At 42.9% G+C, this 26,553-nt stretch overlaps 5 protein-coding genes across 9 annotated transcripts in view; all 5 read right to left on the bottom strand.

Moving 5' to 3' along the window:
* The window catches only part of LOC121188169 (protocadherin alpha-C2-like), a 132,260-nt gene that overhangs the window by 48,999 nt on the left and 56,708 nt on the right, over nucleotides 1–26,553 (bottom strand). The gene's annotated exons all lie outside the window — the stretch shown is intronic.
* Nucleotides 620–6,315, bottom strand: LOC121188868. Its single transcript, XM_041048815.1, has 2 exons — nucleotides 3,969–6,315; nucleotides 620–3,034 (listed from the first exon to the last, which is right to left on the bottom strand). Exons 1-2 carry the CDS (start codon nucleotides 6,309–6,311, stop codon nucleotides 620–622), a joined length of 4,758 nt encoding a protein of 1,585 aa, XP_040904749.1. The 5' UTR covers nucleotides 6,312–6,315.
* Nucleotides 7,194–9,593, bottom strand: LOC121188177 (protocadherin alpha-3-like). The gene has a single exon (XM_041047789.1). The coding sequence runs from the start codon at nucleotides 9,591–9,593 to the stop codon at nucleotides 7,194–7,196; it is 2,400 nt and encodes a 799-aa protein (XP_040903723.1).
* LOC121188866 (protocadherin alpha-3-like) lies at nucleotides 10,589–13,024 on the bottom strand. Its single transcript, XM_041048811.1, has one exon. It carries the CDS (start codon nucleotides 13,022–13,024, stop codon nucleotides 10,589–10,591), a length of 2,436 nt encoding a protein of 811 aa, XP_040904745.1.
* LOC121188864 lies at nucleotides 13,888–26,533 on the bottom strand. Its single transcript, XM_041048807.1, has 5 exons — nucleotides 24,152–26,533; nucleotides 21,154–23,553; nucleotides 17,637–20,095; nucleotides 14,114–16,545; nucleotides 13,888–13,928 (listed from the first exon to the last, which is right to left on the bottom strand). The coding sequence occupies exons 1-5, from the start codon at nucleotides 26,531–26,533 to the stop codon at nucleotides 13,888–13,890; spliced, it is 9,714 nt and encodes a 3,237-aa protein (XP_040904741.1).

Here is a 26,553-nt window from a genome sequence, read left to right as displayed (position 1 = left end):
AGCACATTTTCACTGTTGTTTCAGGGGGCAAAGGAGGTCACAGCAGAATTATACCAGCTGCATTAACCTGAGATTGCAAGCTTAACATCACGACAACCACTGTTGCAACTCGGGCAAAGAACAGCTTAAATAATTTTAATCACCAATGGATTGCTTTCAACAGGAATAAAAGCAGCAGGGTTTTGCAAATGAATAACACAAAGAGGGAGTTCAGCACCAAGGAGAGCGCTATCAAAATACTGCCAGTAAGCAAGTTTGATACTGCCAATATGAGACAACTGTTTACTAAAAATGGTTGACACTTGGAATGTAGGCACAAACCGCTTAGGATGACATGTAGCATCGATTCTTAAAGGGTTAGGAACTATATTGCTGCCTTTGGTTTAGGAAACAGATCTTCAGCACATAGTTTCTTAAATGTACAGCCAGACAATCATAGAAAGGAGTATTAGTTGCCAGAACAAGCATAAAAAGGTGGGAATCAGTGATAATATGTTGTTACCTTATTTATGATGTTAAGATAATGTTCTACATGAGTATGTTTTTTATGTATTGTAGTATTGTATATATTGAGACCCATGAGAAGTCAGGAAATTGCATTATTAGGTTTTTCAAGCATTCAGCACATATGGCCTACCTTCTCTTTGTTGGGTAAAGTCTGAGTTCTTGTAAATGTGTCTCCTCCGTTTATACTGATCAGCTCCGCATCTACAGGCGGAAACGGGGCGGGGAAAACCACCATGTCACTCTTGAGCGTGTCTGAGCTGAAACAGACGTCATACTGCTGAGTAGCTTTAGAGTAAGACCAGCTCCCGTCAGGGTGGGTGGTGATCATTGGGGCGCTGTACCTGCTGAAGGTGCTGTCTGTCCTGTGGCATTTGACAGCTATTAAAGTGATGAGGCTGAGCAGGAAGATGACTGACACCGACACGATGGCGATCAGCAGATAGAGGTTTAAATCAGAGAAGCTCTCCTCCTTTATGGGCACATGTCTGAACTGAGTCTGGATGTCAGCTGTGCTCTCAACCACCACCACTTCAATAGACACAGTAGCTGACAGGGAGGGTTCTCCGTTATCAGAGACCGAGACCACCAAGGGGTGAGTTTTCAGGTCATTGTCACTCATTCTCCTCTTAGTCCTGATCTCCCCGGTGCTAGTTCCGATGCGGAAGAGGTTGTTTCCTTTGTGCTCAGAGAGGTGATAAGAGAGCAGCGCATTGTATCCAGAGTCTGCGTCTACAGCCCTGATCTTTGCCACAAAGTATCCCGCTTCAGCAGAATAGGGGATGGTCTCACTGTTAACGGAGCCGTGCTCAGAATAGGGCGCGAGAATGGTGGGACTGTTGTCATTCTCATCCAGGATGAAAACGTTGACAGTCACGTTGCTGCTGAGTGGAGGAAGACCGGAGTCTGTGGCCTGAACTTTAAACTGAAATGTTTTCAGTTCCTCATAGTTAAAAGCCTGCAGACTGACTATATCTCCAGTCTCTGAGTTGATGTTTACAACAGATGAAATTGGAATATTTTTTGGAAAACTGTCTAACAACGTGTAAGTGAGTTTTGCATTTCCATCCAAATCAGGATCAACGGCACTTATCGTAGAAATAACAGATCCTGTTGGACTGTTTTCTTTGACATAAACATTAATCACAGGCTCCATAAATCGAGGTGCGTTGTCATTGACGTCAGAGACATGAACAGTAATGACCCTGATGCTGGACAGAGGTGGACTTCCTTCATCTGTGGCTGTAATGGTGACATTGTACAGAGAGGTGTTTTCTCTGTCCAGTGGTCCATCTACTACTAATGAATAGTCACTTTTGTAGTTGGACTTAAGTTTAAATGGAACAGACCCCTCTACCTTACAGTTAGCTGCTCCATTGTTTCCTCCGTCTTTATCACTCACTGTAACTAAAGCAACTATTGTCCCCAGTTCTGCGTCTTCTTTGACAGGCGTCATCAGTGACGTCACTGATATTTCTGGGGCATTGTCATTCACATCAATAATCTCTATCAGTAGTTTAGCGTGCGTACTACGAGGAGAGGTGCCTTGATCCATGGCTTGAACTCTGACCTCATAAGCAGGCGTCTCTTCATAATCTAACGTTCCCTTCACAGTAATTTCTCCAGTTTCTGAATTTAGATCAAAAATATGTGATGGATCAGTATTTCCCCGTCTGATCAGGGAATACAGGATCTTACTGTTCATGCCCTCGTCTGAGTCTGTCGCATTTAATTTAATTACCAGTGTTCCAGGATTTGCGTTTTCTTTTACACGCACTTTGTAAAGTGATTTGCTAAAAGTTGGTATGTTATCATTGGCATCTATTACATTTACATTAATTTGAAGTGTTCCCGATCGAGGCGTTTTGCCTCCATCTACAGCCGTGAGAATGAGCTTAATTAGCGACTGTTTCTCTCGATCTAAAGCTTTCTGCAGCACCAACTCAGCAGACACACCGTGCTCTCCACCGCTCTGCACATCAAGCGAGAAATACTCATTCTGACTCAGCTTGTAGCTCTTTACTGTGTTGCTCCCTGTATCTGCATCGACTGCTATTGGAAGAAGATATCGCTCTCCTGCTGATAGCGATTCAGAGATATTTAACCAATAGGAGTGTTCAACAAATTCTGGCGAGTTATCATTTATATCTAAGACATTGATCTCAATGCGGTGTGCAGTCATTGGACTGCTTACAACGGCCTGTATTCTTAGTAAGCACTGTACCGTGTTCGGACAAAGCTCTTCTCTGTCTATTCTGTCGTCAACAAACAGATTTCCGGTCCGTAAATTCACGTCAAAATATTTCTTGCTGTAACTGGAAACAATACGTAGATCCCTGGTTTCTAGATCCTGTACATTCAGATTCAAATCCTTCGCGATGTTCCCCACTACGGTGCCTTTGTTCACCTCCTCGGAAATGGAGTAAGATAATTGCGAAGCAGACCAGTCACAAAGACAAAGCAGAGCAATAATATGAATCCAGGCGTATTCCTCGTTTCCCATCGTTACGCAACGAACACTGAATCCCCGCTAATAATTTATTTCCAGTTTGTGTACATATCCGTCGTAAAAACGAATATAAAGAGACAGCAGAGGCAGTCCTTCTCAACACAGTACAATGCCAGTCTCTCTCTAAACTGATGGCCAGTGACGGTTTTAGGTTTCCCGTGCAGGGAGGAGTTTTACACGTACTCCAATAATTATATCTACGGTCTCCAGCGACATCATGTGGTAAGTGAAAGTTAGTCAATATATAAATTGTACATACATTGGATTCGATGTTAAAAAATATATATTATTATGTTATTTCTTAGTCCTATATTCCATTTTTAATAAATATTTAATCATGGACATTTTCAAATTTTAATCTGAAAGTAAAAGTAGCCATTTCATGCTGAAATAAAGTCCTAGTGATGCAATGTATCCAGAGAAAAAGTTTCTTGTTCTATAGAATGTCAGGCAAAGCGTAATTCTTACATAAAAGAATAAATCAATAAATTGCTTTGTCACCTCATCCCCTAAAAAATACTTTTAAAGGATTTCACTAAGAAATATAGGTAGTTTAGCAATGGAAACTTTCAGAGAGCTCACATAATCCAAACGTTGCAGTGACTTGCTTCAGCACCATGGAGAGGGCTGTACCCTCAGGGATCCACTGAACTGGTGTGCGATTTAGATCATAAACTATAATATGATCCTACTTTGAATGACTGCCATCTCTGCACCTTTAAAAAGGATGTGATGTCTTGTGTTAGAGCACTGGCTGAACTCCATAACTGACGCGTTTTATTAGTTAGATCATAAACTACAATGTGCTCACGTGAAAAGTACTTTGATTGCTTTGTTGATTTTCATTTGCTCCGGTTGACTTGTGTATGAATTACACACAGTTCTTACAGCAAAATACGTAAGTCATTGCAATTGTAAAGTAAAAACGCTGTGTTGAAAACTAAAGATCACATACCTTCTCTTTGTTAGGTAAAGTCTGAGTTCTGGTAAACGTGTCTCCTCCGTTTATACTGATCAGCTCCGCATCTACAGGCGGAAACGGGGCGGGGAAAACCACCATGTCACTCTTAAGCGTGTCTGAGCTGAAACAGACGTCATACTGCTGAGTAGCTTTAGAGTAAGACCAGCTCCCGTCAGGGTGGGTGGTGATCATTGGGGCGCTGTACCTGCTGAAGGTGCTGTCTGTCCTGTGGCATTTGACAGCTATTAAAGTGATGAGGCTGAGCAGGAAAATGACTGACACAGACACGATGGCGATCAGCAGATAGAGGTTTAAATCAGAGAAGCTCTCCTCCTTTATGGGCACATGTCTGAACTGAGTCTGAATCTCAGCTGTGCTCTCAACCACCACCACTTCAATAGACACAGTAGCTGACAGGGAGGGTTCTCCGTTATCAGAGACCGAGACCAGCAAGGGGTGAGTCTTCAGGTCATTGTCACTCATTCTCCTCTTAGTCCTGATCTCCCCGGTGCTGGTTCCGATGCGGAAGAGGTTGTTTCCTTTGTGCTCAGAGAGGTGATAAGAGAGCAGCGCATTGTATCCAGAGTCTGCGTCTACAGCCCTGATCTTTGCCACAAAGTATCCCGCTTCAGCAGAATAGGGGATGGTCTCACTGTTAACGGAGCCGTGCTCAGAATAGGGAGCGAGAATGGTGGGACTGTTGTCATTCTCATCCAGGATAAACACGTTGACAGTCACGTTGCTGCTGAGCGGAGGAAGACCAGAGTCTGTGGCCTGAACTTTAAACTGAAACGTTTTCAGCTCCTCGTAGTTAAAAGACTGCAGACTGACTATATCTCCAGTCTCTGAATTAATGTTTACTACTGATGAAATCGGGAATCCTTTTGGATCATTATCCATTAATGTATAACTCAGTTTAGCATTTTCATTTTCATCTGCATCCTGTGCAGTTGTTCTTGCGATAATATCTCCAACTTTACTATTCTCTTTCACGTAAATATTAACATTGGCTTCTGGGAATTTAGGTGCGTTATCATTAATATCAGAAATGTGCACAGTGATTACAGCAGTGCTAGACAGAGGTGGACTGCCTTCATCGTTAGCAGTAATGGTTACATTGTACAGTGGTACAGTCTCTCTGTCAAGAAGACCATCGACGATCAGTGAGTAATAGTTTTTGTAATTTGACGTTAATTTAAACGGGACTGAATTTTTAACTTTACATGTTGTGAGGCCATTCTGCCCTCCGTCTTTATCGGTCACCGTAACCAGAGCAACGACTGTTCCAAATTCAGCACTTTCCTTTACGGGACTCATTAGGGAAGTTACAGAGATTTCTGGTGCATTGTCATTGACATCGAGAACGTCTACCAGCACTTTAGAATAACCACTGCGAGGGGAAGCGCCTTGGTCTGTTGCTCGTACTCTTAACTCATATGCACTGACTTCCTCATAGTCCAGATTTGCTCTAAGGATGACTTCACCGCTTTCGGGCACGATAATAAATTTTTCAGGAGAGTTTACATTTCCTCTTTTCATTAAAGAATATATGATGTCTGAATGTGGACCTTCGTCTAAATCGGTTGCATTGAGTTTGAGTATTGTTGTACCCGTGGGCACATTTTCGCTGACACTCACTTTATAAAGCGTTTTGCTAAACGAAGGCGTGTTATCGTTAACATCTATGACATTCACGTGAATCTGCATAGTGCCTGATCTCGCAGGTTTCCCTCCGTCTACAGCAGTTAATGTTAGTTTAATTATGGGTTGTTTCTCTCGGTCCAAAGCTTTGTGCAGCACTAACTCAGCAGACATACTGTCTCCTCCGCTACTCACATCTATGGAGAAATGCTCGTTTGGACTTAACTTGTAGGTTTTCACAGAATTAATGCCTGTGTCTGCATCGTGAGCTACTGGGAGCGGATACCTTTCCCCCGCTGAGGAAGACTCGGAGATATTAAATACATGGATTTGCTCGAGAAATGATGGTGCATTGTCATTGATGTCAAGGATGCTGACCTCAATGCGATAAATATTCATAGGGTCGTTCAGTAGCCCCTCAATATTTAAGGAACACTTCGGTAAATTGGGACAAAGCTCTTCGCGGTCTATCCTTTCATGAACAAACAAAGCTCCCGTTCGTAGATTAGCCTCGAAATATTTCTTACTGTATCCCGATACAATCCTAAATCCCCGTTCCTCCAGTTGCTGTGCATGAATGTTTAAATCCTTCGCGAGATTCCCTACCACTGTGCCTTTGTCCACCTCCTCGGAAACGGAGTAGGAAATCTGAGCTGCAGTCCAGTCAGATAAACAAAGAATAATGGCGTACAACATCCATTCAGCCTGTCTATACGGTTGACGACACATCCTTTTGTTTGAATAAAGAATTCAGGCAAAAAAATAAATCCTTCATTCGTCAACAAAATCGCTCAAAATATCCAAAAGACAACCAAGCTCTCGTCATTTAGGAACCATCTTTCAACGAAGACTAAGTGGTTTGCTAACCCAGCCCCTGTTTCTTATTTCACCGACAGTGGAGGAGGAGTTTTAGGTCATCAGTGAACACCATTTAATGTGCGGTCTCCAGCGACATCTTCTGTTCCTTTCACAGACCATTGTGGATTCTTTACTAACCATTTTCTTATGATGACTTACTGACCATAAATCGGATTCCGTGAAACGTTATTTTCATGTTAGTTGGCATTAAAAAAAGTATAAATCAGAAAACTGTGTGTGTGTGTGTGTGTGTGTGTGTATATATATATATATATATATATATATATATATATATATATATATATATATATATATATATATATACGCTTCGCTCAATGAATGTGTGCATTAATGTACATATATGCAATGAATTAAAGAATTATGGTTTATAAACTCTTAATTTCCTCCATTGCTTATTGTATTTGTTGTGGCTCTCTACTAATGCCAAACATCTGTACCCGTATAATTTTTTACAGCTTTATATAAATAAACAATAATTTTTGATTAAAAAAAAAACAAGTATAATTCGAGTTCACCATAAGAACAGGAACTGAAACATGTGCTGAAGACCGAGGGCCGCAGGAAGATCACACTTGCATCACCTTCTATTATGTCTTAAATCGTCTATTAAGAACTTTTAGGGATAATTGCAGTGTACTTTTCGGCTTAAAAGCAGTTAAAGCTTTGAATTAAAGACAAAATATGCATCGATTGATAATGTTAATTATTTATGCCTCTTACCTTTTCTTTATTAGGTAAAGTCTGTGTTCTTGTAAACGTGTCTCCTCCGTTTATACTGATCAGCTCCGCATCTACAGGCGGAAACGGGGCGGGGAAAACCACCATGTCACTCTTGAGCGTGTCTGAGCTGAAACAGACGTCATACTGCTGAGTAGCTTTAGAGTAAGACCAGCTCCCGTCAGGGTGGGTGGTGATCATTGGGGCGCTGTACCTGCTGAAGGTGCTGTCTGTCCTGTGGCATTTGACAGCTATTAAAGTGATGAGGCTGAGCAGGAAGATGACTGACACCGACACGATGGCGATCAGCAGATAGAGGTTTAAATCAGAGAAGCTCTCCTCCTTTATGGGCACATGTCTGAACTGAGTCTGGATGTCAGCTGTGCTCTCGACCACCACCACTTCAATAGACACAGTAGCTGACAGGGAGGGTTCTCCGTTATCAGAGACCGAGACCAGCAAGGGGTGAGTCTTCAGGTCATTGTCACTCATTCTCCTCTTAGTCCTGATCTCCCCGGTGCTGGTTCCGATGCGGAAAAGGTTGTTACCTTTGTGCTCAGAGAGGTGATAAGAAAGCAGCGCATTGTATCCAGAGTCTGCATCTACAGCCCTGATCTTTGCCACAAAGTATCCCGCTTCAGCAGAATAGGGGATGGTCTCACTGTTAACGGAGCCATGCTCAGAATAGGGAGCGAGAATGGTGGGATTGTTGTCATTCTCATCCAGGATAAACACGTTGACAGTCACGTTGCTGCTGAGCGGAGGAAGACCAGAGTCTGTGGCCTGAACTTTAAACTGAAACGTTTTCAGCTCCTCATAGTTAAAGGCCTGCAGACTGACTATATCTCCAGTCTCTGAGTTGATGTTCACCATTGAGGATATCTGTGTGGTCTTAGGAGAACTATTGATTAAGTGATACGATGATTTTGCGTTTTCATTTAAGTCTGAATCTAACGTCGTTAGTGAATGAATAGTAGTTCCAATCGGGCTATTTTCTTTAACATAAATATTAATCTGAGGGTCCAGGAATCTAGGAGGGTTGTCGTTTACATCAGAAACTTGAATAGTAATGATGTTTGTGCTCGACAGAGGGGGAGTTCCTTCATCTGTGGCCGTAATTGATACATTATATTGGGAAACAGTTTCTCTGTCAAGTGGCCCGTCAACCAATAAGGAATAGTAATTCTTATAGTTAGATTTTAATTTAAATGGCACAGAACCTGTTAACATACAGTTTGTTTGGCCATTTTTGCCTCCGTCTTTATCAGTGACAGTCACCATAGCGACAGCTGTGCCTATTTCAGCGTCTTCTTTGACCGGACTCATCAGTGATGACACTGAGATTTCTGGAGCGTTGTCATTGACATCAATAACTTCGACTAAAACCTTGCAGTGTGCATTGCGAGGGGGAGTGCCTTTGTCTCGTGCTTGAACCCGAATCTCATATGCTTGATTTTCCTCGTAATCAATTTTGCCTTTTACAGTTATTTCTCCAGTGTTATCATTCAGGGCAAATTTATCATCAGGGTTTAAACGTCCCCTCTCTGTGAACGAGTATACGAGTTCACCATTAACACCTTCGTCTAAATCAGTAGCCGTTAGTGTTAATAACGTTGTGCCTATATTTGCATTTTCAACCACCTGGACCTTGTAGAGAGGTTTACTGAACACTGGTGAGTTATCATTTACATCCAGTACGTTAACTTTTATCTGTAAAGTACCAGTTTTGGGAGGTTTTCCACCATCTATCGCGGTCAGCGTGAGTTCAATAACATCCTGTTTTTCTCGATCTAATGCTTTCTGCAGCACTAACTCTGCAGACACACTCTGGTCACCAGTGTTCTGAATATCTAAAGAGAAATACTCATTCGGGTTTAATTTGTAAGTCTTCACCGAGTTAGCGCCTACGTCTGCGTCGTGAGCTATCGGCAGTGGGTACCTTTCCCCGGTATATGAAGACTCATACATATCTATTGTAGTTATTTCTTCCAGAAAAGACGGCGCATTGTCATTGATATCATTAACCACAACTTCAATTCGATGGAGGCTGCGAGGGTTACTCAATATGGCCTCTATATTTAAAGAGCACTTTACCGTATTAGGACAAAGCTCCTCCCGATCTATCCTCTCGCTAACGGAAAGTACTCCAGTTTCATGATTGATGTCAAAATAGCGTTTGTTATACCCAGAGGTAATCTGAAGTCCCGTGGACTCGAGTCGCTGCACGTTCAGATTTAAATCCTTAGCGAGATTTCCCACGGCTGTCCCTTTGTCCACCTCCTCTGAGATCGTGTAGGATATCTGAGCCACGGACCAGTCGCAGAGACAAAGCAGAGTGACAAGCAGACCCCCGATATTATCCCATCGTTCCCGAGCAGCCATCGCTGTTAAAACAAAAGCGAATAATCCTGGTTTTCGCCTTTTGGCCTATCAACGACAAATAACATATATAAAAAAAATCTTTTTTTATGTATCCATTCCGGCTTATGGTCCTCTCTCTTTATGGCTTCACTCGTCTGTACGCTGTCTTCACAAAGCACTGCCAGATGATGACGTTTTGGTGTTTTGTCATGAACAGAGGAGGAGTTTCTGAACACTGAGCACAAGATTTTTGCATGGTCTCTAGCGACATCTCGTGACTCGTTTTTGTACAGAAAGATGGCCCAAACATATTTATAATCAAGTACAGTAGAGAAAAATCTATGCTGAATAAACCTCTATAATTAATGAATTGGTTTTGAAATACTGCTCATAGAACCATCTTTGTCTGTGAAACATACATTTTAACAAATTAGCCCTGTCCTTCATCAACAGAATATCTATTTAGTGATTTTACAGTGCCTTTGTCTGTATAAGGTTACTGAACAACATGACACGAAATATAACCTGCAGAGTATCAGCACCACGGACAGCACCAGAATCTCAGTACAAAGAACAGAGGAAAGACATTTTCAGCACCACGGACAGCGGTCCAACACAGTTTAAATGCGTTTCATGCCATTGCTCAAGTGACTGTAGAGTAATTTTTATAAGATGGCATAAAATTCAGTGAAATTATTTAATCTTTGTTGTACTAAAATTGTTCTTAAACCACAGAAATCATCATTAACGCTGCTGACACTCATCAATTCACCTGCCAACTACCTAGTAAAAACGCTATCAAACGTTTGAGAATCTGTTTTATGTGATAAACAGGAATCGACCAGGGAGAGATAGACTACAAGAAAGTGTCTGAGTTACCACCCCTTTCAAATTCACAACAATATGTCAGTATAGCTGCACGTCATAATAATTATATGTAGATTAGATGAAAAAGAATTTGCCATGAATTCAAATGTCTGAAAGACTTAGAGCAAAAAATGATTCACGCATTTAGATTAATGAAACTGGGCACAGCTTACCTTTTCTTTGTTAGGTAAAGTCTGAGTTCTTGTAAACGTGTCTCCTCCGTTTATACTGATCAGCTCCGCATCTACAGGCGGAAACGGTGCTGGGAAAACCACTACGTCACTCTTGAGCGTGTCTGAGCTGAAACAGACGTCATACTGCTGAGTAGCTTTAGAGTAAGACCAGCTCCCGTCAGGGTGGGTGGTGATCATTGGGGCGCTGTACCTGCTGAAGGTGCTGTCTGTCCTGTGGCATTTGACAGCTATTAAAGTGATGAGGCTGAGCAGGAAGATGACTGACACCGACACGATGGCGATCAGCAGATAGAGGTTTAAATCAGAGAAGCTCTCCTCCTTTACGGGCACATGTCTGAACTGAGTCTGGATGTCAGCTGTGCTCTCAACCACCACCACTTCAATAGACACAGTAGCTGACAGGGAGGGTTCTCCGTTATCAGAGACCGAGACCAGCAAGGGGTGAGTCTTCAGGTCATTGTCACTCATTCTCCTCTTAGTCCTGATCTCCCCGGTGCTGGTTCCGATGCGGAAGAGGTTGTTTCCTTTGTGCTCAGAGAGGTGATAAGAGAGCAGCGCATTGTATCCAGAGTCTGCATCTACAGCCCTGATCTTTGCCACAAAGTATCCCGCTTCAGCAGAATAGGGGATGGTCTCACTGTTAACGGAGCCGTGCTCAGAATAGGGAGCGAGAATGGTGGGACTGTTGTCATTCTCATCCAGGATAAAAACGTTGACAGTCACGTTGCTGCTGAGCGGAGGAAGACCAGAGTCTGTGGCCTGAACTTTAAACTGAAACGTTTTTAACTCCTCGTAGTTAAAAGACTGCAGACTGACTATATCTCCAGTTTCTGGGTTGATGTTTATGAACGTGGGAAGGGGCAGAGATTTACTGTTACTGTCTAAAAATGAGTAGCTCACCTGACCGTTGTTGCTGATGTCAGCATCAATTGCAGTCACTGTGCTAATAACTGTGCCTACTTTGCTGTTTTCTTTCACATAAACGCTTATGACAGGTTCTGGGAAATATGGCGCATTGTCATTAACATCAGAAACGTAAACAGCAATGACACTGGTATTAGAAAGTGGGGGACTCCCTTCATCTGTAGCTGAAATTGTGACATTGTAATGGCTAGTTAACTCTCTGTCTAGATGCCCGTCAACCACTAAAGAAAAATAGTTTTTGTAATTTGTCTCCAATTTGAACGGAACCGTGTTTAAGATCTCACATTTTACTTCTCCGTTTTTGCCACTGTCTCTGTCCAGAACTGAAACAAGTGCGATAGCTGTACCTACAGCAGCGTCCTCGTTCACTGTGTTGAGCAGTGACGTCACAGTGATCTCAGGAGCGTTGTCATTTACGTCTATTACTTCCACCAGCACTTTACAGTGAGCGGACATGGGAGGCTGGCCTTTGTCCCGAGCCTCTGCCCGGATCTCAAAAGCTTTTCTTTCCTCATAATCGATTTTGCCTTTCACCGAAATGATCCCCGAGTCAGGGTCAATTTCGAAAACATCCAGAATATGGTCCTGATCCTTATTACGCAGAGAATATACTATTTCACTGTTCGTGCCTTCATCAGCGTCGGTCGCATTTAAAGTGAAGACCGCTGTACCAATCGGGATATTTTCAAACGTTTGAACTTTGTATAGAGTGCTGCTGAACATTGGTGCGTTATCATTATTATCTATTATGTTTATTTCAATTTCTGATGTGCCTGAGTTTGGTGGAGATCCCCCATCTACCGCAGTTAATAGCAGCCGTAGATTTGGCTTTTTCTCCCGGTCTAGGGCTTTCTGCAGCACTAACTCCGGAGATATACTCTCTCCTCTTTTGTGTGTCGCAAGACTGAAATACTCATTTGGACTGAGCTTATACGCGGTAACAGCATTTTTACCCACATCTGCATCGTTTGCCTCTGAAAGCGCGAATCTAAATCCAGGTAAAGTACTCTCTGCTATATCTAGTATTTGTGATTTTGTGTTAAAAGACGGAGAATGGTCATTCACATCTCTAATTTCCACCTCTACTCGGTAAAGCTTTAATGGGTTGTTTATCACAGCCTCAACGCTTACAGTGCATTTAGACTCGTCTGCACAGAGCTCCTCTCGGTCTATTCTTTCACTGACATAGAGAAATCCGGTCTTTAGATTTACCTCGAAGTATTTCCTCTTAGATCCTGTAACAATCTGAAACGAACGGGACTCCAAATCCTGCACGTTGAGGTTTAGATCCTTGGCGATATTTCCGACATTAGTTCCCGGATTTACCTCCTCTGAGACAGAGTAGGAGAGCTGCCCAGACGCCGCTTCCCAGTAACAATCCAACAACAGCAGCACCAGATATGAAACAATGGGCCTCCTGCTACTCGGTAAAGGCATAATTCCGCCGAAAAAGGACAAAGCATACATCCACACCGACGCTTCTACCGTGGAATAATGAGATGTGACAAAATTTTAGGCAACGCTATTTCGATTTTCATATTTTTAAAGACTAATAATCCACAATGCCGTCCCTTCTCTTCTCGTGTCTCTTTGTGATGAAAATCCACAGTCATTCGGTTTTTACTCTGGGAGGAGCCACAACGTTTCAGTGTTACGGTCTATAGCGTCACTGTGTGGTAAATGTGATGAACTACACAGACAGCTGGAAAATACCCTTCCTCATTCAGAAATGCGGACAACCACTTAGTTACGAACGGTGTATGCGCCACGGAAAGAATGCATAGTAAAAGGTACTGTAGTGAAGATACTGCTGTCCTAGATTATCCAAACAACCGATCATTTGAACGGATATTCACCGTCGACATCAAGGCTGCACGTTTGACACAAGTAACAGTATCTCTAAACCTGGAAAAGAGCTAATTATGTTTTAAGAACGTAACAGAAATTTGCTTTTCTCTCAGACTGTATGCTGCAGAGTTTGCATTGTCTAAATAGTCAAGTTTACATTTGAAAAAAGATGCAGTTATTGATGCAAGTTGGGAACTTCCATTTCTATAGGTTAGGTAATTCAGACTGGCTGCAAAAGTGATTGATCACCAGATAAAATGTTAAAGGCAGGGATAAAGCATGAAGTCCGTGAACGCTGAGATGCAAACCTGGATTTTTTTTAACAACAAAATAGCAAAAATATATTATTTTTTACTTATGCCTTTCTTTTCACACAGCACTTCTTATACATATACACTATGTTTCATATATTCCGAATGTGATGAGGACTTGAGGCAGAGCGTCCACAGAAACTGGCGTTCAGCACCAGAGACAGCGACATACTAATGTACTAAATGAGAGGACAGCCAGAGGAGAGAGCAACATATGTAAAGAAGGCCTGTAACAACGTAAAAAATACAACAACCTCAGTGACTTTTCATTTAACCCAAGCTTTAGGTCTGTTACGATGAAAGATTGTTCGCACCTAAGTAGAAACGAGTATAATTTCACCGTCAATTATCAGCATAGATGAAGAGCAATGACAACACATACTTTACATCATTGTTCTTACCTTTTCCTTATTAGGTAAAGTCTGAGTTCTGGTAAACGTGTCTCCTCCGTTTATACTGATCAGCTCCGCATCTACAGGCGGAAACGGGGCGGGGAAAACCACCATGTCACTCTTGAGCGTGTCTGAGCTGAAACAGACGTCGTACTGCTGAGTAGCTTTAGAGTAAGACCAGCTCCCGTCAGGGTGGGTGGTGATCATTGGGGCGCTGTACCTGCTGAAGGTGCTGTCTGTCCTGTGGCATTTGACAGCTATTAAAGTGATGAGGCTGAGCAGGAAGATGACTGACACCGACACGATGGCGATCAGCAGATAGAGGTTTAAACCAGAGAAGCTCTCCTCCTTTATGGGCACATGTCTGAACTGAGTCTGGATGTCAGCTGTGCTCTCAACCACCACCACTTCAATAGACACAGTAGCTGACAGGGAGGGTTCTCCGTTATCAGAGACCGAGACCACCAAGGGATGAGTTTTCAGGTCATTGTCACTCATTCTCCTCTTAGTCCTGATCTCCCCGGTGCTGGTTCCGATGCGGAAGAGGTTGTTTCCTTTGTGCTCAGAGAGGTGATAAGACAGCAGCGCATTGTATCCAGAATCTGCGTCTACAGCCCTGATCTTTGCCACAAAGTATCCCGCTTCAGCAGAATAGGGGATGGTCTCACTGTTAACGGAGCCGTGCTCAGAATAGGGCGCGAGAATGGTGGGACTGTTGTCATTCTCATCCAGGATAAACACGTTGACAGTCACGTTGCTGCTGAGCGGAGGAAGACCAGAGTCTGTGGCCTGAACTTTAAACTGAAACGTTTTTAACTCCTCGTAGTTAAAAGCCTGCAGACTGACTAGATCTCCAGTCTCTGAGTTGATGTTTATTACAGTAGACAGCGGCACGATGTTATTGTCACTAACTAATGAGTAGCGAACTCGACCATTTTCACTAATGTCAGCATCAGTTGCAGAAACTGCTTGCAGAACCGTGCCAACTGGGCTGTTTTCTTTCACATACATATTAATCACAGTCTCTGAAAACCGAGGTATGTTGTCATTGACATCAGAAACCTGAACAATGACTACACTGGTACTGGAGAGAGGGGGCCGACCTTCATCCGTAGCTTTAATAGTGATGTTGTATTGGGAAATGAGCTCCCTGTCTAGAGCTCCTCCGATAACCAAAGAATAATAATTTTTATAATTTGTCTCTAATTTAAAGGGAACCGAATTCAGTATCTCACATTTCACTTCACCATTTTTGCCCCCATCTCTGTCAAGAACTGACACGAGTGCAATGGCGGTACCGACTTCAGCGTCCTCCCTCACAGTGCCGAGCAGTGACGTCACTGTGATGTCAGGGGCATTGTCATTCAGGTCTACCACCTCCACCAGTACTTTACACTGGGCTGTTAATGGAGGCTGGCCTTTGTCCGCAGCCTGCACGCGGATTTCAAAGGCAGGGTTTGTTTCAAAGTCGATTTTCCCTTTAACTGTTATGATTCCTGTTTCCGGATCAATTTCAAAAATGTCCAAGACGTGGTCCTGATCTTTCGAATTGAGTAAATACACAATGTCTTTGTTTGTTCCCTCATCGGCGTCAGTTGCAGACACTGTCACTACTGTGGTGCCAAGTGGTGCATTTTCTGTAATACTTGTTTTATACAGTGTTTTTGTAAAGGCCGGAATATTATCGTTGATATCAAGAACATTAATGAATATCTCTGATGTGCCTGATTTTGGAGGCGTTCCTCCATCTACAGCGGTGAGTGTGAGTTTAATTAAAGCCTGTTTTTCTCGGTCTAATGATTTCTGAAGAACTAACTCGGCTGACACACTCTCTCCTTTGTGCACCGCTAAAGAAAAATATTCACTGGGATTCAGCTTGTATGTGTTAATGCCGTTTTTCCCTACATCAGCATCGTAAGCCGACAGCACAGGGAATGTAGCTCCCGGTAATACGCTCTCTGCTATGTCGATAGTTTGAGATTTGGCACTGAAAGAGGGGGGGTTATCATTCACGTCGAGAATATTAACCTCAATACGGTAAAGTTTGAGTGGATTGTTAATCACAGCCTCTACGTTTATTGTACATTTCGCAGCTTTCGCACAGAGCTCTTCTCTATCTATTCTTTCACAGACATAGAGAAACCCTGACTTCAAATTTATATCGAAATACTTTCGCTTTGATCCGGTAACGATCTGAAACATACGTGACTCCAACTCGTGTACATTAAGATTAAGATCCTTGGCGAGGTTTCCAACAGAAGTCCCCAGGTTTACCTCCTCCGAGACGGAATAGGAAAGCTGTCCTGATACCGCTCCCCCGTTATACTCCAAAATAGCAAGCACTAGATATATCCCAATACAGGTCTTTCTTCCCGGCAGCTGCATAATTCCATACGACGATAACAAAGCATAGATCCGTATATCGATGCACCTTTCGCTTATTAAGACCAAAAACTCGTTTGAAAAAACAAATTATGTGGCAGTAAAATTTCTGTATACACGCTCCTTCGCCCTGCGTCTCATTCTAACAAAGCACTGAGGAAAATGATGATCCTTTCAGTGTGGGAGGGCCTTCTACACATCAGCGACCTGCTGGCGGTGTTACGGTCTACAGTGTCACCTCACGGCCATTTGAAATAACTACAACGCTTTCAAATAAACACAATGAAACATTGTTGTTGTTTCTTTATGAAAAATCACCAGAACTGAAATTACTCTTGTCAGTGATAAGCAAAAAAAAAAAAAAAAAAAAAAGACGACTGCTTCCATGCTGACTGTAGGCTGCTGTCATGCCCTCATAACGTGATAAAGTGTATTCGCCTCATATTTCAGAGCCATGTGTAGAGCATCATAATACTGAAACATCGTGTTAAAAACATTTGGGATGAGACGGTATTAAAGGATACATAGATTTACGGTTGATTAACAAAACGTATTATAGGAGTAACACGCAGCAGCAAATAGTTTCTTGAAAACATTGCAACGTATTTAGACAATAAGGCAGGTGGCCTAGGACTTTGCAGACAAAGCACTAGATGGCTACTCCCATACAACATACATTAACAAGAGGATTCACAAGTCAGCAAGCATACATCTTCTTTTTGCGTGCTCATACATCTTTTTTTTTTACTAGTTATATGTTGGAAGTAAAGCATAACTCTGAGTCTTCACAAAAACGGTTCATATCCATGCTTGTCTGTAAATCAGCACACGACCAGAAGCGTTCAGCACCATGGATAGCAACAGACACATCCAAAGCTGTCATGTCATCATCTGCCGCTTATCTGGCAAAGCTAACTGTGCAGCAAATAATAACTGACATCAGATACTGATCAACACATTTACAACAGGCCTGTATCAACATACAGAAATATATCATTAAAAAATCTATTTCAACAAAAAACAACAACCCTGTTTATTTATCTGGAAATCACCCATGTGATATGTTTTATTGCTTACTGAAAACTACTATAAGTCTTATCGAGTCGACATTAGTGTAGTTTAATAGTATCCCCAAGTATGTAATGCTCTGTCCTTACCTTTTCTTTATTAGGTAAAGTCTGAGTTCTGGTAAACGTGTCTCCTCCGTTTATACTGATCAGCTCCGCATCTACAGGTGGAAACGGGGCGGGGAAAACCACCACGTCACTCTTGAGCGTGTCTGAGCTGAAACAGACGTCATACTGCTGAGTAGCTTTAGAGTAAGACCAGCTCCCGTCAGGGTGGGTGGTGATCATTGGGGCGCTGTACCTGCTGAAGGTGCTGTCTGTCCTGTGGCATTTGACAGCTATTAAAGTGATGAGACTGAGCAGGAAGATGACTGACACCGACACGATGGCGATCAGCAGATAGAGGTTTAAATCAGAGAAGCTCTCCTCCTTTATGGGCACATGTCTGAACTGAGTCTGGATGTCAGCTGTGCTCTCGACCACCACCACTTCAATAGACACAGTAGCTGACAGGGAGGGTTCTCCGTTATCAGAGACCGAGACCACCAAGGGGTGAGTTTTCAGGTCATTGTCACTCATTCTCCTCTTAGTCCTGATCTCCCCGGTGCTGGTTCCAATGCGGAAGAGGTTGTTTCCTTTGTGCTCAGAGAGGTGATAAGAGAGCAGCGCATTGTATCCAGAGTCTGCGTCTACAGCCCTGATCTTTGCCACAAAGTATCCCGCTTCAGCAGAATAGGGGATGGTCTCACTGTTAACGGAGCCGTGCTCAGAATAGGGAGCGAGAATGGTGGGACTGTTGTCATTCTCATCCAGGATGAAAACGTTGACAGTCACGTTGCTGCTGAGCGGAGGAAGACCAGAGTCTGTGGCCTGAACTTTAAACTGAAACGTTTTTAGCTCCTCATAGTTAAAAGACTGCAGACTGACTATATCTCCAGTCTCTGAGTTGATGTTCACCATTGCAGATAGTGGTAATGAATCACTGTTACTTTGTAAAAATGAATATCTCACCTGACCATTTTGATCAATGTCAGCATCAGTTGCAGTCACTGTTTTGATAACTGCCCCTACTGGACTGTTTTCTTTCACATAGATATTGATTATAGTTTCTGTGAACATCGGTTTGTTATCATTTACATCTGACACTTGCACAGTAATAACGCTCGTGCTGGAGAGAGGTGGGCTCCCCTCGTCAGTAGCAGTGATGCTGATATTGTATTGAGACGCGGTCTCTCTGTCAAGAGGACCGTCCACCACCAGCGAATAGTAATTCTTATAATTTGAGTCCAATTTGAAAGGGACGTTATTCGAAATCTTACAGTTCACCATCCCATTTTTACCTCCGTCTTTATCAAATACTGAAACAAGAGCAATCGCTGTGCCAATGGACGCGTCCTCTCTCACGGTGTTTAACAGTGAGGTGACTGAAATTTCAGGCGCATTGTCATTGACGTCTAAAACTTCAATCAATAATTTGGCGTGTGAGGTCATCGGTGAGGAAGCTCCGTCACTGGCTTGTACTCTAATCTCAAAAGCATTATTCTCTTCAAAGTCGACGTTCTTTTTATTTGTTACTGTTCCAGTTTTTTCATCAATAGCAAACAGATCAATTTTGGTCACATGATCTATTTTACTAAAGGAGTACAATATTTCTCCATTTACCCCGGCATCTAAATCCGTAGCGTTTAGTGTTATTATTGATGTGCCTATCTTTACATTTTCATAAACACTGGCTTTATATAGCGTTTGACTGAATACAGGAGCATTATCATTAATGTCCAACACATTGACTGTAATGATCATAGTGCCTGATTTAGCAGGAGTTCCTCCATCAATAGCGGTCAGTGTGAGACAAATCACAAACTGTTTTTCTCTGTCTAAAACTTTCTGAAGCACCAATTCGGGTGTTACAGTCTCCCCTCTATGTGTGGCCAGAGAGAAATGTTCGTTTGGACTAAGCTTGTAGGAATTTACAGTATTTTTACCTACGTCTGCGTCATGAGCTCGTTGTAAGGGAAACTTAGCCCCTGCTGCTGTGCTCTCGGTTATGTTAATGACCTGTGAGTTGCTGAGAAATGATGGCGAATTATCATTCACATCTAAGATTATAATTTCAATCCGGTACAGTTTCAGTGGGTTATTAATAACAGCTTCTACACTGAGCGAACATTTTGGTTCATCGCCGCAGAGTTCCTCTCGATCTATTCTCTCATTAACGTAGAGGACACCAGTCTTTAGATTTACCTCGAAATATTTTCTCTTTGATCCGGAAACGATCTGAAACATACGGGACTCCAAATCCTGGACATTGATGTTGAGGTCTTTAGCGATATTTCCGACAACAGTCCCCAGACTGACCTCCTCTGAGACGGAGTAAGAGAGCTGCCCAGACACCGCTTCCCAGTAACAATCCAGCAGCACGACCAAGAGATATATCCACACAGAGCCCGTTCTGCCCGGTAAATGCATAATTCCAGACATCGAGAAGGAGCATCGAGGCAAATAAGAACAATATGTTACTGCAACCACGAAATGAAGCTCAAGGAAGAAATATACCAAACAAAAATGTCCGCATTTTCACGACCAAACAAGAGGACCGTTCTTTGTCGTCTCTCTTTGTAACAAAGCCTGCAGATACATCATCCGCTGACTCTGGGAGGAGCCCTGAGTCTTCAAAGCGCACGTCCAAATGTGATGGTCTGCAGTGTCCCCACGTGGACATTTCTCATAAATACATGCCGCATCAAACATAACATTTGTCGGTAGTAAACATTCTCAGTTCTTAAAACATGAAGCAGTTACAAAAATAAAAAGGGTCGAATAATGAACAGGAACCTTCATGTCACCAGTCACTAAAAATTAGATTGTAGGAGTGAAGTGTTCTTTATATGGCAGCCTGTATTATAAACTGACTGACATTTCAAACAAAGGCTTGAGGAGAGTTACAGCGAGTTAAATGAAGAAATACACTCTCCGGCTTAATTTTTTTTCCATTCAAAAGTAAAGTGACTGCAGAGATGAAATAAGCAGAGATTTTTCAAATATATATTATAAAGTCTGTAACATACTGATGAAAAGCTTCTACCAAAGCTATTTATAAATGTATGTGCACCGTGCACTTCAACATTGTTTTGGTTTGCATTCTGTTCTGGGAATTGCAAGCAAGTGTAAGAAGCTGCGTTCAGGACCACGGATAGAGGCACGCGCATGGAAACACGAATCAGCCATGAAAAATCACCTCCGTTTAAAAACTATCAGCGAATGAACAGCAAGCTGCATTATTAAGCTACAAAGTCAGTAACACTGGTTACTTCTGCTGAACGTGAATTCTGTCTTAATTAAAAAGCAGTGTAATGATATAAGAGTAACGTCACCCTTACATAGCACAAACCCTGTACATGTTATACTCCAAGTAGCCCGCACATAGAAATAACAAACACTCAGCACTGATTGAGATGAGAAAATCATTGACAAAAACACAGTCGGCAAAAATTTGTAAGGTATCAACCTTGAAACTCCAAATGAAACTGCAGCATGTCACCTTCAATTATAAACATGCAGTTCAGTAAAAGATAATAATGCTACTATGTTCTTACCTTTTCTTTATTAGGTAAAGTTTGAGTTCTGGTAAACGTGTCTCCCCCGTTTATACTGATCAGCTCCGCATCTACAGGCGGAAACGGGGCGGGGAAAACCACCATGTCACTCTTGAGCGTGTCTGAGCTGAAACAGACGTCATACTGCTGAGTAGCTTTAGAGTAAGACCAGCTCCCGTCAGGGTGGGTGGTGATCATTGGGGCGCTGTACCTGCTGAAGGTGCTGTCTGTCCTGTGGCATTTGACAGCTATTAAAGTGATGAGGCTGAGCAGGAAGATGACTGACACCGACACGATAGCGATCAGCAGATAGAGGTTTAAATCAGAGAAGCTCTCCTCCTTTATGGGCACATGTCTGAACTGAGTCTGGATGTCAGCTGTGCTCTCGACCACCACCACTTCAATAGACACAGTAGCTGACAGGGAGGGTTCTCCGTTATCAGAGACCGAGACCACCAAGGGGTGAGTTTTCAGGTCATTGTCACTCATTCTCCTCTTAGTCCTGATCTCCCCGGTGCTGGTTCCGATGCGGAAGAGGTTGTTTCCTTTGTGCTCAGAGAGGTGATAAGAGAGCAGCGCATTGTATCCAGAGTCTGCGTCTACAGCCCTGATCTTTGCCACAAAGTATCCCGCTTCAGCAGAATAGGGGATGGTCTCACTGTTAACGGAGCCGTGCTCAGAATAGGGAGCGAGAATGGCGGGACTGTTGTCATTCTCATCCAGGATGAAAACGTTGACAGTCACGTTGCTGCTGAGCGGAGGAAGACCAGAGTCTGTGGCCTGAACTTTAAACTGAAACGTTTTTAGCTCCTCATAGTTAAAAGACTGCAGACTGACTATATCTCCAGTCTCTGAGTTGATGTTCACCATTGCAGATAGTGGTAATGAATCACTGTTACTTTGTAAAAATGAATATCTCACCTGACCATTTTGATCAATGTCAGCATCGGTAGCTGACACTGTTTTGATAACTGCCCCTACGGGACTGTTTTCTTTCACATAGATATTGATTATAGTTTCTGTGAACATCGGTTTGTTATCATTTACATCTGACACGTGCACAGTAATAACGCTCGTGCTGGAGAGAGGTGGGCTCCCCTCGTCAGTAGCAGTGATGCTGATATTGTATTGAGACGCGGTCTCTCTGTCAAGAGGACCGTCCACCACCAGCGAATAGTAATTCTTATAATTTGAGTCCAATTTGAAAGGAACGTTATTCGCAATCTTACAGTTCACCATCCCATTTTTACCTCCGTCCTTATCAAATACTGAAACAAGAGCAATCGCTGTGCCAATGGACGCGTCCTCTCTCACGGTGTTTAACAGTGAGGTGACTGAAATTTCAGGCGCATTGTCATTGACGTCTAAAACTTCAATCAATAATTTGGCGTGTGAGGTCATCGGTGACAAAGCCCCGTCACTGGCTTGTACTCGAATCTCAAAAGCATTATTCTCTTCAAAGTCGATGTTCTTTTTATTTGTTACTGTGCCACTTTTTCCATCTATATCGAACAGATCAGTTTGTTTTCCTCGGCCTACCTCACTGAATGAATATAACACTTGTCCATTTGGGCCGGCATCTAAATCCGTCGCATTTAACGTTATTATTGATGTGCCTATCTTTGCATTTTCATAAACACTGGCTTTATATAACGTTTGACTGAATATAGGAGGATTATCATTAATGTCCAACACATTGACTGTAATGATCATAGTGCCTGACTTAGCAGGAGTTCCTCCATCAATAGCGGTCAGTGTGAGTCGAATCACAGACTGTTTTTCTCTGTCTAAAACTTTCTGAAGCACTAATTCAGGTGTTACAGTCTCCCCTCTATGTGTGGCCAGGGAGAAATGTTCGTTTGGACTAAGCTTGTACGAATTGACAGTATTTTTACCTACGTCTGCATCATGAGCTGCATGCAGGGGAAACTTAGCCCCTGCTGCTGTGCTCTCGGTTATGTTAATGACTTGTGAAGTGCTGAGAAATGATGGAGAATTATCATTCACATCTAAGATTATAATTTCAATCCGGTACAGTTTCAGTGGATTATTAATAACAGCTTCTACACTGAGCGAACATTTTGGTTCATCGCCGCAGAGTTCCTCTCGATCTATTCTCTCATTAACGTAGAGGACACCAGTCTTTAGATTTACCTCGAAATATTTTCTCTTTGATCCAGAAACGATCTGAAACATACGAGACTCCAAATCCTGGACATTGATGTTGAGATCTTTAGCGATATTTCCGACAACAGTCCCCAGATTGACCTCCTCTGAGACGGAGTAAGAGAGCTGCCCAGACACCGCTTCCCAGTAACAATCCAGCAGCACGACCAAGAGATATATCCACACAGAGCCCGTCCTGCCCGGTAAATGCATAATTCCAGACATCGAGGGAAACCATACAGGCAGTTTTGTTCAAAAATGCCACAAATAATGAAGAACTGAAGCTCAATAGACTAATACACAAAACGAATTTAAACCGCCACACGAAAATGGTCGTCGCACCGTCTCTTTCGCCCTCTTCGTCTCTTTGTTTCAATCGACTGAGAAACATCATCATCGTCTGAATCTGGGAGGAGCCGTGATCCACTAAAGATGAAGTTCAAAAGCCATGGTCTACAATGTCCCCATGTGGACACTTGTGAGAACTACATTCACCATCAATTAGAGCAGTAACACAGAAACCCCTACATTAATGTCCCTTGAAGCATTTAACGCAGTAGTAGCCCGCACATCGAGATAATGAACGCCAATAATGACTGAGATGAGAAAACCAACACAAACACACAACAGGGCATAATGTATACGATATGAATCTGCTCCACCTATACTTGATGTCATTTATATTTTAGTTCAAATGGTATTTCAAAATTAATTTTGTTTTGTAGCGCAAAGCTGTTTGAGATAGAATAAATATTCACCTAAAACTGCACATTTTCGCCTTCAATTCTAGAAACAGTATAGTGATAAATACTTAATGTAACTATGTTCTTACCTTTTCTTTGTTGGGTAAAGTCTGAGTTCTTGTAAACGTGTCTCCTCCGTTTATACTGATCAGCTCCGCATCTACAGGCGGAAACGGGGCGGGGAAAACCACCATGTCACTCTTGAGCGTGTCTGAGCTGAAACAGACGTCATACTGCTGAGTAGCTTTAGAGTAAGACCAGCTCCCGTCAGGGTGGGTGGTGATCATTGGGGCGCTGTACCTGCTGAAGGTGCTGTCTGTCCTGTGGCATTTGACAGCTATTAAAGTGATGAGGCTGAGCAGGAAGATGACTGACACCGACACGATGGCGATCAGCAGATAGAGGTTTAAATCAGAGAAGCTCTCCTCCTTTATGGGCACATGTCTGAACTGAGTCTGGATGTCAGCTGTGCTCTCGACCACCACCACTTCAATAGACACAGTAGCTGACAGGGAGGGTTCTCCGTTATCAGAGACCGAGACCACCAAGGGGTGAGTTTTCAGGTCATTGTCACTCATTCTCCTCTTAGTCCTGATCTCCCCGGTGCTGGTTCCGATGCGGAAGAGGTTGTTTCCTTTGTGCTCAGAGAGGTGATAAGAAAGCAGCGCATTGTATCCAGAGTCTGCGTCTACAGCCCTGATCTTTGCCACAAAGTATCCCGCTTCAGCAGAATAGGGGATGGTCTCACTGTTAACGGAGCCGTGCTCAGAATAAGGCGCGAGAATGGCGGGACTGTTGTCATTCTCATCCAGGATGAAAACGTTGACAGTCACGTTGCTGCTGAGCGGAGGAAGACCAGAGTCTGTGGCCTGAACTTTAAACTGAAACGTTTTCAGCTCCTCATAGTTAAAAGACTGCAGACTGACTATATCTCCAGTCTCTGAGTTGATGTTAATCATTGTAGACAGCGGGACTGAGTTAGTGTTACTTTCTAAAAAACTGTAACTCACTTGGCTATTTTCATTCATGTCAGCATCAAATGCTGATACTGTTTTGAGAACTTCTCCCACTGGGCTGTTTTCCTTCACATAAATGTTAATGTCTGGCGATGAGAAACGAGGTGCGTTATCATTAACATCGGAAACGTGAATGGTAACAATACTGGTGCTGGAGAGGGAGGGGCTGCCTCCATCAGTTGCTATTATGCTGACATTATAGTGAGAGATGCGCTCTCGGTCTAGGGGCCCTTCAACTACTAACGTGTAATAGTTTTTATAATTTGTTTCCAATTTAAAGGGAGTCTTGCCGTCTATTGCGCAATCGACTTCCCCATTCTTGCCTCCGTCTTTGTCCAACACAGAAACAAGTGCGATAGCCGTACCTACTGTGGCGTCCTCTTTCACTGTGTCCAGTAGTGACGTCACAGTGATCTCAGGAGCGTTGTCATTGAGGTCCACCACCTCTACCAGCACCTTACAGTGAGCAGACATCGGAGGCTGGCCTCTGTCACTGGCCTGTGCTCGAATCTCAAAGGCTGGGTGTTCTTCAAAATCCACCTTTCCTTCAACCGTCAGTGTACCTGTGTTTGGGTCGATTTGGAAAATCTGCAGTATGTGGTCCTGCTCCTTTGTGCTAAGCGTATATATGATTTCTTTGTTTGCTCCCTCGTCTGCATCTGTCGCATTTAAAGTCAGTAGACTGGTGCCTATAGGCACATTTTCAAATACACGAGTTTTGTATAGTGACTTTGCAAACACTGGGGTGTTGTCATTAATGTCTAAAACATGAATTATAATATCTGACGTTCCTGACTTTGGTGGACTTCCATCGTCTAACGCTGTTAAAGTAAGCGTGATCAGAGGCTCCTTTTCTCGGTCTAAAGCTTTCTGTAACACTAACTCAGTAGAAATACTCTCTCCCGCTTTGGTTGTTGCCAATGAGAAATGTTCATTAGTGCTGAGCTTGTATGTGTTTATGCCATTCCTTCCTACATCTGCATCGTAGGCTTGCAGTAGGGGAAATCTTATCCCAGGTAACGTGCTTTCAGCAATGTCTATACTCTGTGACTTTGCAATGAAATACGGAAAATTATCGTTGACATCAAGAATATTAACTTCTATACGGTACAGCTTTAGAGGGTTATTTATCACAGCCTCTACATTTACAGTACATTTTGCAGCTTTCGCGCAGAGCTCCTCTCTGTCGATTCTCTCACTGACATAGAGGATACCCGTCTTCGTATTTACCTCGAAATATTTTTTCTTTGATCCAGCAACAATCCTAAACATACGGGACTCCAAATCCTGTACGTTTAACTGCAGATCCTTAGCGATATTTCCAACAAATGTCCCCGAATTGACCTCCTCTGAGACGGAATAAGACAGCTGCCCAAACGCGGCATCCCAGCAATAATCCAGTATCAGAAGCATTAAACACATCCAGACAGAGCACTTGCTTCTCGGTAAAGACATCGTTCCTCTCGACTTAGACG

Source organism: Toxotes jaculatrix, chromosome 10, assembly GCF_017976425.1.
Source record: "Toxotes jaculatrix isolate fToxJac2 chromosome 10, fToxJac2.pri, whole genome shotgun sequence".
In the NCBI taxonomy this organism is placed as follows: domain Eukaryota; kingdom Metazoa; phylum Chordata; class Actinopteri; family Toxotidae; genus Toxotes; species Toxotes jaculatrix.
Note: the sequence above shows the minus strand (reverse complement) of the source record. Positions and strands in the feature narration are given on the sequence as shown.

Coding starts and splice junctions, on each gene's coding strand:
- LOC121188868 (XM_041048815.1), bottom strand. CDS start 6,311: ATGTTGTACGCCATTATTCTTTGTTTATCTGACTGGACTGCAGCTCAG. Junction 3,035..3,968: donor CTTTACCTAACAAAGAGAAG/GTATGTGATCTT, acceptor ATAAATTATTAG/CGGGGATTCAGTGTTCGTTG.
- LOC121188177 (XM_041047789.1), bottom strand. CDS start 9,593: ATGGCTGCTCGGGAACGATGGGATAATATCGGGGGTCTGCTTGTCACT.
- LOC121188866 (XM_041048811.1), bottom strand. CDS start 13,024: ATGTATGCTTTGTCCTTTTTCGGCGGAATTATGCCTTTACCGAGTAGC.
- LOC121188864 (XM_041048807.1), bottom strand. CDS start 26,533: ATGTCTTTACCGAGAAGCAAGTGCTCTGTCTGGATGTGTTTAATGCTT. Junction 16,546..17,636: donor AAAGAAAAGGTAAGGACAGA/GCATTACATACT, acceptor GGTCTTAATAAG/CGAAAGGTGCATCGATATAC. Junction 13,929..14,113: donor ACCTAATAAGGAAAAGGTAA/GAACAATGATGT, acceptor TTCTTTACATAT/GTTGCTCTCTCCTCTGGCTG.